Source organism: Pseudophryne corroboree, chromosome 10 (assembly GCF_028390025.1).
Source record: "Pseudophryne corroboree isolate aPseCor3 chromosome 10, aPseCor3.hap2, whole genome shotgun sequence".
NCBI lineage: Eukaryota > Metazoa > Chordata > Amphibia > Anura > Myobatrachidae > Pseudophryne > Pseudophryne corroboree.
The window spans coordinates 381,463,010-381,475,786 of NC_086453.1; the positions used below are offsets into that span (position 1 = coordinate 381,463,010).

The following is a 12,777-nucleotide window of genomic DNA, read 5'->3' on the forward strand; positions in this document are numbered from 1 at the left end:
ACCCCCCACATAATACCCCTTTTTGAGGTACCAGCAGTATCAGAGATCTGCAAAGCCTCCTTCATTGCCGTGATCATATAACGTGTGGCCCTATTGGAAAATACGTTTGTTCTTCACCGTCGACACTAGATTCATCTGTGTCGGTACCCGTGTCGACTGACTGAGGTAAAGGACGTTTTACAGCCCCTGACGGTGTCTGAGACGCCTGAACCGGTACTAACTGGTTAGCCGGGCGTCTTATTTCGTCAACTGACTTTTGTAATGTGCTGACATTATCACGTAATTCCATAACTAAAGCCATCCATTCGGTGTCGACTCCCTAGGGGGTGACATTACCATCATCGGCAATTGCTCTGCCTCCACACACAACATCGTCCTCATACATGTCGACACACACGTACCGACACACAGCAGCCACACAGGGAATGCTCTAATCGAAGACAGGACCCTCTTAGCCCTTTGGGGAGACAGAGGGAGAGTTTGCCAGCACACACCAAAAGCGCTATAAATGTATATAAACAACCCTAGAAGGTGTTTACTATATATGGCGCTCTTAATATATACATATCGCCAATTATGCCCCCCCTTCTCTTTGTTACCCTGTTTCTGTAGTGCAGTGCAGGGGAGAGACCTGGGAGCCTTCCTCACCAGCGGAGCTGAGCAGGAAAATGGCGCTGAGTGCTGAGGAGAATAAGCTCCGCCCCTTTTTCGGCGGCTTTTCCCCGGTTTTTAAGAAACTGGCCTGGGTTAAAATACATACATATAGCCTTAATGGCTATATGTGATGTATTTATTTTGCCACTAAAGGTAATTATATTGCTGCCCAGGGCGCCCCAGCAGCGCCCTGCACCCTCCGTGACTGAGTCAGTGAGCCGTGTGACAACAATGGCGCACAGCTGCCGTGCTGTGCGCTACCTTCAAGAAGACTGAGGAGTCTTCTGCCGCCTGCTTTCCGGACCTCCGTTCTGCCGTCTCTTCAGCGTCTGTAAGGGGATCGGCGGCGCGGCTCCGGGACGAACCCCAGGCTGACCTGTGTTCCGACTCCCTCTGGAGCTAAGTGTCCAGTAGCCTAAGACTCCAATCCATCCTGCACGCAGGTGAGTTGGAAATCTCTCCCCTAAGTCCCTCGATGCAGTGATCCTGTTGCCAGCAGGAATCACTGAGATTGAAACCTAAAAAAAACTTTTCTAAACAGCTCTTTAGGAGAGCCACCTAGATTGCACCCTCTCGGACGGGCACAAAAACCTAACTGAGGCTTGGAGGAGGGTCATAGGGGGAGGAGCAGTACGCACCATGTGACCTAAAAGCTTTTTTAGATGTGCCCTGTCTCCTGGCACGGAGCCCGCTAATCCCCATGGTCCTGACGGAGTCCCAGCATCCACTAGGACGTTAGAGAAATATCCAATCTGTTTCCGAACATACAGCTGGCATACATGAGTACAGGTGGTTTTAGTACCTCCGCTAATTTGGATTCACCCATCTGTGCTCAAACATGGATATTGTCAAGGTAATAATTAAGCCACCTGTGTTCAAGTATGCTATCATTAGAACCCAGACATATTCCAGTTACATAGGGCTGCATAAACAGCAGCTGGTTAGCTGGGGCCCTAGACACAGAGCTGTACCGGGGGCCCCATGAGGGCTTAGGGCAACATTCTGTCCCCCATACAGGATTCTACAGCTGAAAACCTGAGCGTCCCCCTGTCCCAACACTCCGGAGTGACTAGCATCCCCCTGTCCCCGCAGCATTCAGGAGTGACGAGCATCCCCTGTCCCCGCAGACCCAACACTCGGGAGTGATGAGCGTCCCCTGTCCCCCGCAGCACTCGGGAGTGACGAGCGTCCCCCTGTCCCCGCAGCACTCGGGAGTGGCGAGCGTCCCCCTGTCCCCGCAGCACTCGGGAGTGGCGAGCGTCCCCCTGTCCCCAAAGAGCCAACACTCGGGAGTGACGAGCGTCCCCCTGTCCCCGCAGCACTCGGGAGTGACGAGCGTCCCCCTGTCCCCACAGCACTCGGGAGTGACGAGCGTCCCCCTGTCCCCACAGCACTCGGGAGTGACGAGCGTCGGTTCTGGACTTCTGCAGAACAGCCAATGTTGGAGGCGGAGCATCGGTAGTGATTTCAAGTACAGGGTTACTTTCTTCTATAACATACAGGTGAGAATGGGAAGATTGACAATGACCGAGCAAGTCGCCCTCACACAGACCCGCTGCCTAAATGGCCGATACGATACATGCGTCACAGCGTCATGTTCCAGCGTTCGGCCCGCCGCCGCCTCCTCTTACCTTCGTCACTGCAGGCACCAATAAGCCGCGCGGTAGATGATATCTTTGGGATACATTGGAAGATTGAGATCACGTTTAATATTAAAAGACGTAAAACAAAAATTCTGTCTTTCCAAACACTAACAGTGAACATTTATTAACATAATTACAAGGGGAATTGTTTTATTGCAACGATGCTTCATAAAGGGCTTTGGCGTGTCCAGAGCTTGTGGGAAACGACCGGGCGTCTGTGAGAATAGGTCAGTGCAAGATCTGCCGTATATATGGGCTTCAGACTCCGCTCCCAGTGCAACAAGCTTGGAATGAAACCGCCCCAGCGCCAAGGTCCCGGCAGACTGGGACACTGGAGCCATCCATCACCCAGCGCGAGGTCTCCCCACCTCGTCTGTGACGTAGGAGTGCGCCTTCACAACGGTGTGACAGGACGCAAAATGCCGGCGGACTACAACTCCCATCATACATAATTTACAGAGTCATCAGTTCTCCACCACAGCACAGATGGCGACATGCCGACGGAATCAGAGAATCGGGCTGATGGTAGAAAAGGCGACGCTCACATGCCAGGACAGCTGGAAGCTTGTGGAGGACACAGCGGCCCCAGGGATCAGGGGCCCCTAGATTGCACAGCATTCCAATCGTTCCTTGCAAGCCCACTGTGATGTCATTATGTATTGATCTGCATCCGTCAGACAGGACCTTTGTGTCGGCAAACCTACGACGTAAGCAGACAGTCCCAGCAACAGTGTTAGACCAGGAACGTTTAGAGATGGCTTGGAACGAGCCCAGTTGTGCCCGGCGCTGTACATGGGAATTCGAGCGGTCTCCGCTCACTGCCGGTTGTCTTTAGACACAGTGTGCGCAAACCAGTTCACTTTGGTCTTCCAGCTCTCGCGTAACGCCTCGTTAAACTTCACCCGGAATTGCTTCAACGCATCCTCGTCGCTTTTCCCAAGGGCTAAGGAATCCTGTTCGGAATAAGGGAGATAACTGCGTTTAGGTCGGAATATAGATATCAGCAACGACTTACCGCAATCAGATGGATCTGTGCACTTATTACGTCTATAGTGGTCCCCCGGTCACAGGGAAACATTCCACACATGGGGGGTCATTCAGAGTTGATCGTAGCTGTGCTAAATTTAGCACAGTTACGATCTTCTTCCCCCGGACATGCGGGGGGGATGCCCAGCACAGGGCTAGCACGCCCCGCATGTCAGTCCGGCCCCCCCCTCGCAGAAGTGCAAAGGCATCGCACAGCGGCGATGCCTTTGCACTTCAAGAGTAGCTCCCGGCCAGCGCAGCTTTAGCGTGCTGGCCGGGAGCTACTCATCGCTCCGCAGCGGCTGCGTGTGACGTCACGCAGCCGCTGCGGCTTGCCCCCCGTTCGGTCCGGCCACGCCTGCGATGGCCGGATCAAACCCACAAAACAACGGCCAAACGCCGCCGTTCCGCCCCCTTCCGCCCAGCGACCGCCTTCGGCCATCTGGCTTGCAGCGGCGCATGCGCTGCAGGGACCCGTTCACTCTGCTGCGTTACAACGCAGCGAGCGAACAGGTCAGAATAACCCCCATAGAACCTGGACTGTTTCTACACCGTTAGGACACGTCATGTCAGCTGCAGTCCGTGCATCGCGGAGGCACCAATATATTCTCATGAATATACCAGCTCAGCCCTGTATATAGGTGTCCCATAGGTTACAAGGTGTGTCAATTCACCAGGGGAACAGAGGCATGAGGTGTCTAATGCCTCAGCTGTCCCCTCCATCTCCTTGGCACAACACATCTATTTATAACCAGTCCCATTTTACCACAGTCTTAGTTCTCTACTGTAAAACCGTCGCCATATAAAGGCCAATAATAAATAAGGAGATATAAAGGACGTACGTCTCACATAACAGACCAGCCTGACCCAACACAACCTTCAGTTATTGCGCTTCGTACCCGGTATTGTGCGCAATGCGGGACGCCGAGTAACCGCTTCGTCATTAAGCCCCTTCGGTCTCTGTTCCTAGCAGGAGTGGTCAGTGTCTCACATTTTATGAACAGCCATTAAAACAGCTCCCGGCGCTGTACGCAGACGACAGACAGAGGGATAGGAGCAGCTCACCTTGAGATATTGGATATCCTTGGAACAGGTGAGTTCCGGCAGACCTGCCGCTTTCATCAGTGCAAACAAGTTAAGGAAGAGGGAACCGTGGCACCGCAGGATCGTGTAGGCTTTTTCACAGTAGTCCCGAAACCTGTACACAGAGGGAACAAAGGGCAATGGGCATCCGGTAATACAGCTCCGCAGGACTAACGCTGAACAGCTCATTACTCCGAGTCCCAGCCTATTCATGCGTTCTGCTGCCACACCCAATATGGCCGCCCCATGGGGTGGAGACAAAATCTGTTACTTCTGTCACATTGTTTTATAATCAGATTTGATTTTTATTTTTCTGATCCCTTTATAACGAGTGGGGAGTGAACACAAACCGGGTAACATACCAGACGTGATGCTGAAATCGGGGACAATAAAAAACCCCCACAAACCATAACTTGTAAAGTAACACTATAAACTAAAGATTCAGCCCCCGCCCCCTGCGCTCTCCAGTGCGGCCGGCCGGCCAACTAGGAACAAGGCTTCTCCCTGTACGTTCCAGCTTCCTCGCTGTCTCGCATTCATCATTACATACAAAGTGTTCCAGGTTTTCTCACCTCTCGAATTTCTCGCTGTTGTTGGTCTTCCCCTGCTGGATAACGTGCACAAAGTCATACGTCAGGATGAAGGGAACGCGTTCTCGGTTGAAGCCAAACTTAGTCTTAAAATTACCGAGGAAGTGACCAAAATCTATGTGGAACAGCTGGAAGATGAAAACACGGATGTTTAGAATTAGGGCGCGGTGCGGTATTGCCAATGGATGGTCTGCAGTTTGCAGTAAATAACTATCAGCTGGAGGGTCGGGCATTCAGTGATCGCGACAGTCACCGTTTTAGGGTTCAGTCCTATTGGGTCCGTGGAGGGCAAGTTGCCGTGTAGCAGGGTAGAAACACCAGCAACCACACAACTCGCCTCCCGCTCGTGGAGTTTTGTACGTACAGCATATACTGGCGCCTAATAGGACGGACCTCTCACATCACATGGGCTCTGCATTGGGGGCAGACGAGGGTCTACGGCAATAGGGTCCGTCAGTGACGGGCGAGAAGGAAGCCTGGTTACATCAAAGAGAACATAACAGCTTTCACACCTCATCATTCCCAACCCTCCTATTTAATGTGCAATCTCCTTTGGCAACACAGCATAAAGGCCACAATAATGCTGCAACTTACTGCGGCCAACTGAGCGACACAGGACAGCAGAGATCCGGCCAATAGCTGTGGAGAACAGCGCGTTACCGCCGTGTAGCCACTACATGTTTTATAATCCACAGTAATGGTAATATTATACAGCCGCCAATGATCACACAATAGCCACACGCCAGCAATCGCTTCCATTTACAGAAACCAGCATCTTCCACACCCTAAAGATTCCCAGAATCCCTGAGGGCAATCCGGTGACCTCGTCCACATACATCCGAGTAATCCTGGCATTAGTAGTCCAGTAAGAAATGGCATCAGTAGGGCTCACTGGTGGGATCACCTACCTGTCCGGTTTCCCGAATCATGATGTTGTCGCTGTGACGATCTCCGATGCCCAGGACGTATGTCGCTACACAGTAGCCAGCGCAGGACAGCGTGAACTCCTCAATAGCGCGCTCCAGAGCCTCCCTATTATACAAAGGAAGACTCTCAGACATAAGACAATGCGGATATTTCCATTCTATAAAGGACACATTCACATACAATGCAGGGGTGTAGTAGGGTATGCGGCGGCCGGGCTCCCGGCGACCAGCATACCGGCACTGGAATCCCGACCGCCGGCATACCGACAGCATGGCGAGCGCAAATGAGCCCCTTGCGGGCACTGTGGCACACGTATCTATTCTCCCTCCAGGGTGGTCGTGGACCCCCAAGAGGGAGAGAAAGTGTCGGTATGCCGGCTATCGGGATTCCGGCACCGGTATACTGTGCGTCGGATCCCGACAGCCGGCAAACTGAAGACCACCCCAATGCAGAACGTCTCTCTGTGGGTCAAGGGAACTTTGTGGATTTTGACATAAGTACATATCAGATCCATAACATAATAAAGCAAATTTTATGTAACGTCCACCTGGGACAGCTTACACAGCGCAGCCAAGGCGGTAAATGCGCTGCAATACCCCCCTATATATATATCGTGCGGATTCATCTGCACAAAACACATTGATAAACACATGAAGAGGGATCCTGACCAGCATTTACATACATTTTCCTATTATTGGTTTCAGCGCAGTGTCTCACGCTAGTCGCCGCATTATATTCCACCACAAGGCGCCCGTGCAGTCGCTAATGACCCCCTACACCCGCAGTTACCCCTCCCGCAGCCACTCCCGTAACGCACCCAGGATTCTTGCTCTTTAACCAGTTCAGCAGGGCGTCTTTATTGAAGGCCGCGGTAGCCGCCATGTTGCTTTTGTTCCGTTGGATGTTGGCGATGGTGTCAGAATGCATGACGACCTCGATAAGACCAGTCTTATCCCCTGTTGATAAGCAGCCATACGGGGTCACCCTACAAGGAGAGAAAGAGGCATTCATATAGTTACTGCCTAGGAAAGTACCCCCGGCTTCCATCACCAACCCCCCACCGCATAAGTGATGTCGTCTATGGCTGTCAGTGTAGTTACTTAGACTGACCACAAGGGGTGACGTCACCTAAACCTGCCGTCTCTGGTTGCCAGTGTAGTTACTTAGACTGACCACAAGGGGTGACGTCACCTAAACCTGAACACAGACCTGTCAATCCACATATAAAGCATTTCCGCCCCACTGCTATAAAACATTCCTATGACTTTCCGCCTGTGCGTGCTCACGGTACTCTAGGCCGACGCTGCGTCCCTAAAGCCTTATAGGTAGGTACCTGAGGTCCAGGCCTTCCTTCTTCCACAGAACATCCATCAGCTTAATCATCTGTAGCGTCAGCATGTCCTGCCGCAGGTCTGCGCAAGTCAGAGATTATTACGTACAGATTACTATGAAACAGCGCAGGGTCCACGCTAGATCGCACATTGTCCCAGCAAGCCGCTCTTACCGTCGCCGTTCTTAAAGATGATGCCGACTCTGCTCCCGCCAGACAGCTCGTTATTGTACACGATCCACAGCGGCTTCATCTTGGACTCCATAAAAGTGCAAAGCTCCACACTGTCAATGAGACGGAAGACTAAGTACCTGATGTATCAAGGACACAGCACCCACCTAGATGACGACCTACCAGCCTGCACTTATAACGCCTGAGGGACCGATCCGTACTGTATATAAATCAGAGGACAGCGCCCAGACAATGGCACCTAGTCCTGGAGTAAGTTACAAAATACTGCAAGACACCCCCAAGGAGGGGAAGAGGGGGCGCACTGGTACTCCTACTGGTGAGAGAGCAGTAACAGAGGCCGCACCTCACTCCCAGTGTAACTGAGGCCGCACCTCACTCCCAGTGTAACAGAGGCCGCACCTCACTCCCAGTGTAACAGAGGCCGCACCTCACTCCCAGTGTAACAGAGGCCGCACCTCACTCCCAGTGTAACAGAGGCCGCACCTCACTCCCAGTGTAACAGAGGCCGCACCTCACTCCCAGTGTAACAGAGGCCGCACCTCACTCCCAGTGTAACAGACATACAAGGAGGCCGCACCTCACTCCCAGTGTAACAGAGGCCGCACCTCACTCCCAGTGTAACTGAGGCCGCACCTCACTCCCAGTGTAACTGAGGCCGCACCTCACTCCCAGTGTAACAGAGGCCGCACCTCACTCCCAGTGTAACAGAGGCCGCACCTCACTCCCAGTGTAACAGAGGCCGCACCTCACTCCCAGTGTAACAGAGGCCGCATCTCACTCCCAGTGTGACAGACATACAAGGAGGCCGCACCTCACTCCCAGTGTAACAGAGGCCGCATCTCACTCCCAGTGTGACAGACATACAAGGAGGCCGCACCTCACTCCCAGTGTAACAGAGAGGCCGCACCTCACTCCCAGTGTGAGAGACATACAAGGAGGCCGCACCTCGCTCCCAGTGTGACAGACATACAAGGAGGCCACACCTCGCTCCCAGTGCAACTGAGGCACACAGGACGGAGGCCGCATCTCGCTCCCTGTGTAATGGAGGCAGACTGGATGGATGGAGGTCGCACCTCATTCCAAGTGCAACTGAGGCACACAGGACGGAGGCCGCACCTCGCTCCTGTGCACCTGAGGCACACCAGGCAGAGGCCCATCTCAGTGGAGGCAGAGAAGCTACATGACCTCCATGCTGTGTGTATAACCGCCGCCTGTACCATATTCCTGCAGCACAGATCACCATTGTACCCACCAGACATCTGTGAGAATGAGGTTCGGGTCCAGAGGAGAGTAGAGGTGAGACAGGGGCTCCAGGTAGGTGTCCTGCCGCATACACATGTGCATCGCCTCTTTGGCCTGGGCCTTGCTGGTCTTCTGGACACTGGACCTCACAAAGTCATTGAGACCCTTAAGCTTGGACAGAGCGTCTCCCTGCAGCACAAAGGTCACACGGTCATATGTCACAGATAACGGATCGGGGACTATGAAGACATCATAAACCCCTCTGCCCCCCCTCTGCCACTTCCCAACATGTGAGCCGCTAAAGAACCTGCCCAATCGCTTCTTCCCCGAGAGGACTACAATCTACATGGAAATAGCAGCTTCGAATCAGGGTTACAGTACCATCACTTGCCCAGGAGGGGGCAGAGGCGCACCAATTATCCTATAGAGCAGCGGTTCTCCACTCCAACCCTCCCGCACCCCCAACAGGTCAGGTTCTGTGGAAGCAGGTGGGATGCAGACAACCACACGATGTGTCCTGTTGGTGGTACCTGTGGGCTGGAGCAGGAAACCAGCGATACATAACCTAGAAGCCTCTTGAATATTGGCTGCAGGGTTTTCTATAAAGTGCGATGTAATGGCTGCTACGTCACGTAGGTGCAGATGACGGTACTGGCGCACCCAGTGTGTACGACCCGTTACCGACCATCTTCTCCCGCACCGAGGGTGAAGGACTGAACACCAGGTGAAAGGCTATCGGGTGCTCCGGAGAACCATGCGCATCACTATCAGAGACTATACAGTAGCACAACATTGTATTTCTTTCTGTTAAATATAACAACTTGCACATTTTATTGTATTGCTCGCCATTGCCGACACAGCGGACGCAGAGCTTACTCCCCAATGCAGCAAGTCACTGGTGTGTGATAAATGGCCATTCCCATAAATGGCTGCCGGGTTCCAATAGGTCGACGGGTACACAAGGTCAACCGGTAAAATGTAGACAGTGCTTCAGGTCGACAGGTACCGAAATTGGACAATGGTCGACACATTTTGGGGGGTTTTATTCATGTTTTTCCAACTTTTACTATCCATGTGGCCTAGGACTGGGAATAGTAACCAGCCTGGAGCCTGGCCGGAGACGCGAGCCCACCGGGATAATGAGGCATTGTGCTTAGATATGGTTAAACATACAAAAAAAACTTGTGTCGACCTGTTTTGCGTCAGTCATTGTCAGGTCGACCTTACCCACTGTCTACCTATTACCTGTTGACCATATGGGCCGACCTAATGACTGTGTCTAGACAGATTGGGATAGTTTTGCCGGTGCTCGGTATCCCGGAGGTCAGCATACCTACATTGGGATCCCAGTCACCTGAATGCCGGCCGGGGGGGGGGGGGGGGGGGGGTGAGGCAAGCACAATGGAGACCCGCCACAGGTTCTATTCCCGGGATGCAATCAATTTACCTCCAATCAAAATCCCGACGGTCGAAATCCCGACAGCAATTGACAGACGGACGAAATCCCAACATGGACAAAACACCGACATTTAAAATACAGACATGTAAAATGCTGACAGGTCAAAATGCCGACGTGAGTTTGTCATGATTTTTTCATTGAAACAGACTTGTTCATACTTTACCATCCCAGTGGACCTGGAAGGGGAATATAATAGTGTGCCGAGCGCAGCGAGGTAACGCGGCACACATATATGGTGTCCGTGTCGACCTATGTCGACATACAAAACCCCTGCATGTCGGTATTTTGACCTGTCGACATTTTACATGTCGGTATTTTGACCTGTCGACATTTTACATGTCGGTATTTTGACCTTGTCGGTATTTTAAATGTCGGTATTTTGTCCATGTCGGGATTTTGATTGTAGGTATTTCATACCGATCCCCTATTCCCACCCTATGCGTGTTGTGTACACCCACGAGTGGTAATAGTCCCTGTGCGTCGACATTGCCAGCGATCGGGATCCTGGCGTCTGCTTCCTGACCGCTGGTCATGTGACCGCATCCCGTCTAGACAGTGTAGATCTTCTATAGCACACCCGGGGGCTGCTCGGCTGTAATGCAGAACGCAGGGATCAGCACTACCTCTGCGGAGGAGCCGTTGGAACAGACGAGGGTAAGACCAGAGCTACGAGGCAGCCAGGCTCAAACCATTGAAGAACTTTTCTACTCTGCAAGGACTGCGCCCCCTCCACCTCCTCCCGATGTAGGAGAGGGAACGGGTACATGGCTAGTAATAACAGAAGCCCCATTCCGGCAGCACTAGGGGACGCCTCTGTCCGTCTCACAAGCTGCTACAGAAAACATGTAGCGTGCCATTGGGAGTACAGCGTGCAGGGAGGAGTCAATTCTAATTAACATATTAGCGCCAGGTTAGGATGAACCATAGCGCATGGCGCTACCACTCCCAATGCGATGGTAGATTTATTTATTTTTAACAAACCATGGAGGGAGGGTTCTGTTGGGTAAATATCCCTTTAAGAAGAGCATGTAGTGGGTGACCGCCGACACTAAACCGTATACATACACAGTTACTACATCTGACAGCAATGACGCTATAGAGTACTTACCTGCTTCATAAGTACCCTCATATGGTAGGTGCTCCCCCGGCAATAGGCTTCCAGAATGAGCCCAAACCTCAAGGCCACAGCCGGAACGTGCATCTCCGACCTAGAGTGGAAGGATGAATGAGTAGAGTCATCAGGGAGGACACTTGGACCCATAGGTATAGGGTACAGAACAATATACAGTACATGACTGATTAAAGGACGCCGCCCCCAAAGTGCGTTTGGACGCCATATGTGCAGAAAAATCTGCTCTCTCATTGGTTGCCCACTGGAAACACCACCCGTCTGCAATGGTCCCATCATCTACAGCGTTTCTACACACTGATCACTTCTTACCGAAGGTGCCAGAACAAGAAGTGTCCAATCTTGCGGTGGACCAGGGCCCGTTCCAAGAGGAACGTGGTCAGCTCACAGTCCAGGTAGGATTCATACTTGAGAACCTGCACCAGCTGCAGGAGGTACTGACGAAGCTCTTCGTTCCTACAGAGAAGACAGATTAGAGTCACCTACAGTCTACTCATCTCCAGAGTGTTCATCCGCCCCCAAGTCCCCGACCAACCGGGCAGGGCCACCGTTGCCCATATAAGCTGCACTCACGTTAATTTTGTCAGGCAACCCATTGTGAAGGCTCCCACGTATCGATCGGGGAAGTTGAAGTCTAGTAGCTCCAAGGCGGTGAGGACCGGCAGGTCCGGCCATTTCTGCAGCAAATACACCATCTTTTGAAGACGCAATAAGAAACGTTATTTTTCAGTTGCCATTTCCCCCCCGATCTCTCCTCCCCGCTACAAGACACTCAGTCGCTATCACGCGTCGCTCGGGTCTATACCTGCGCCACATCCTCGTGTTTGTTCCACTTGGTGGTCACCAGCAATTTGGGGAGGGCCTCTGGGTAATGGTCTTTAATCTCATGACGCAGTTTCCACACCAGCTCCTTCTCGTGCTCGTACAGCTCGGCTTGGCCTTTCCTCTCCACGATCTCCTGGAGCTGCTGTCGCTGCAGAGGGGGAGAGAGAAGACGCCTGCTGTTTGTCACTGCTCGGAGTGACCCAGATCTCCCCGCTCAGACAGCAGCCCATGTGGGGGGGGGGGGGGGGCAATTCACATGGTGCAGACACACAACACATGGACTCCGCGCACACCGGGGGTATCATTAGAAATGTTACTATGTATAGTCTAGGACAACGACGAGACATACGTACAGGTCTGCGCTGTGCAGAGAACACGACATGCCCCCTAAATGCCGGTTAATAGGCCTCACATAACAAGAAGCACTCAGATGTAGTAATATTTACAGAAAATGTAAACAGGCGTGTGAGTAAGCTATGTGTAATAATCCATCTGCCGTAACACGGAACCTACAGCGGCACTGGTATACGTTCTACGTCCTGGCGCTTATTCCTTATTCCCCCACCGGCAAGGTTGTCATCAGGCGCAGTAGGGTATAAGCTGGATGGAGCAAGGGAGACAGTGAGCGGCTAGATGTCTTTCTGGAGACTCGATCCTTGTAGACAGAGGACTAAGTT

General features: G+C 52.5%; 1 protein-coding gene across 1 annotated transcript in view; it reads right to left on the reverse strand.

The window, feature by feature from the left end:
• Positions 1-2,387: 2,387 nt before the first annotated feature.
• Positions 2,388-12,777, reverse strand: part of PIK3CD (phosphatidylinositol-4,5-bisphosphate 3-kinase catalytic subunit delta) — an 83,418-nt gene continuing 73,028 nt past the window's right edge. Inside the window, exons 8-20 of the mRNA XM_063941864.1 lie at positions 12,394-12,427; positions 12,081-12,286; positions 11,849-11,970; positions 11,588-11,731; positions 11,255-11,354; positions 8,698-8,876; positions 7,428-7,537; positions 7,257-7,335; positions 6,741-6,908; positions 5,905-6,028; positions 4,979-5,124; positions 4,389-4,521; positions 2,388-3,250 (exon numbers count right to left, since the gene is read on the reverse strand). Of these exons, the coding sequence (XP_063797934.1) occupies positions 3,113-3,250; positions 4,389-4,521; positions 4,979-5,124; positions 5,905-6,028; positions 6,741-6,908; positions 7,257-7,335; positions 7,428-7,537; positions 8,698-8,876; positions 11,255-11,354; positions 11,588-11,731; positions 11,849-11,970; positions 12,081-12,286; positions 12,394-12,427 (1,683 nt within the window). The 3' untranslated portion in view covers positions 2,388-3,112. The remainder of the gene's footprint in view (positions 3,251-4,388; positions 4,522-4,978; positions 5,125-5,904; positions 6,029-6,740; positions 6,909-7,256; positions 7,336-7,427; positions 7,538-8,697; positions 8,877-11,254; positions 11,355-11,587; positions 11,732-11,848; positions 11,971-12,080; positions 12,287-12,393; positions 12,428-12,777) is intronic.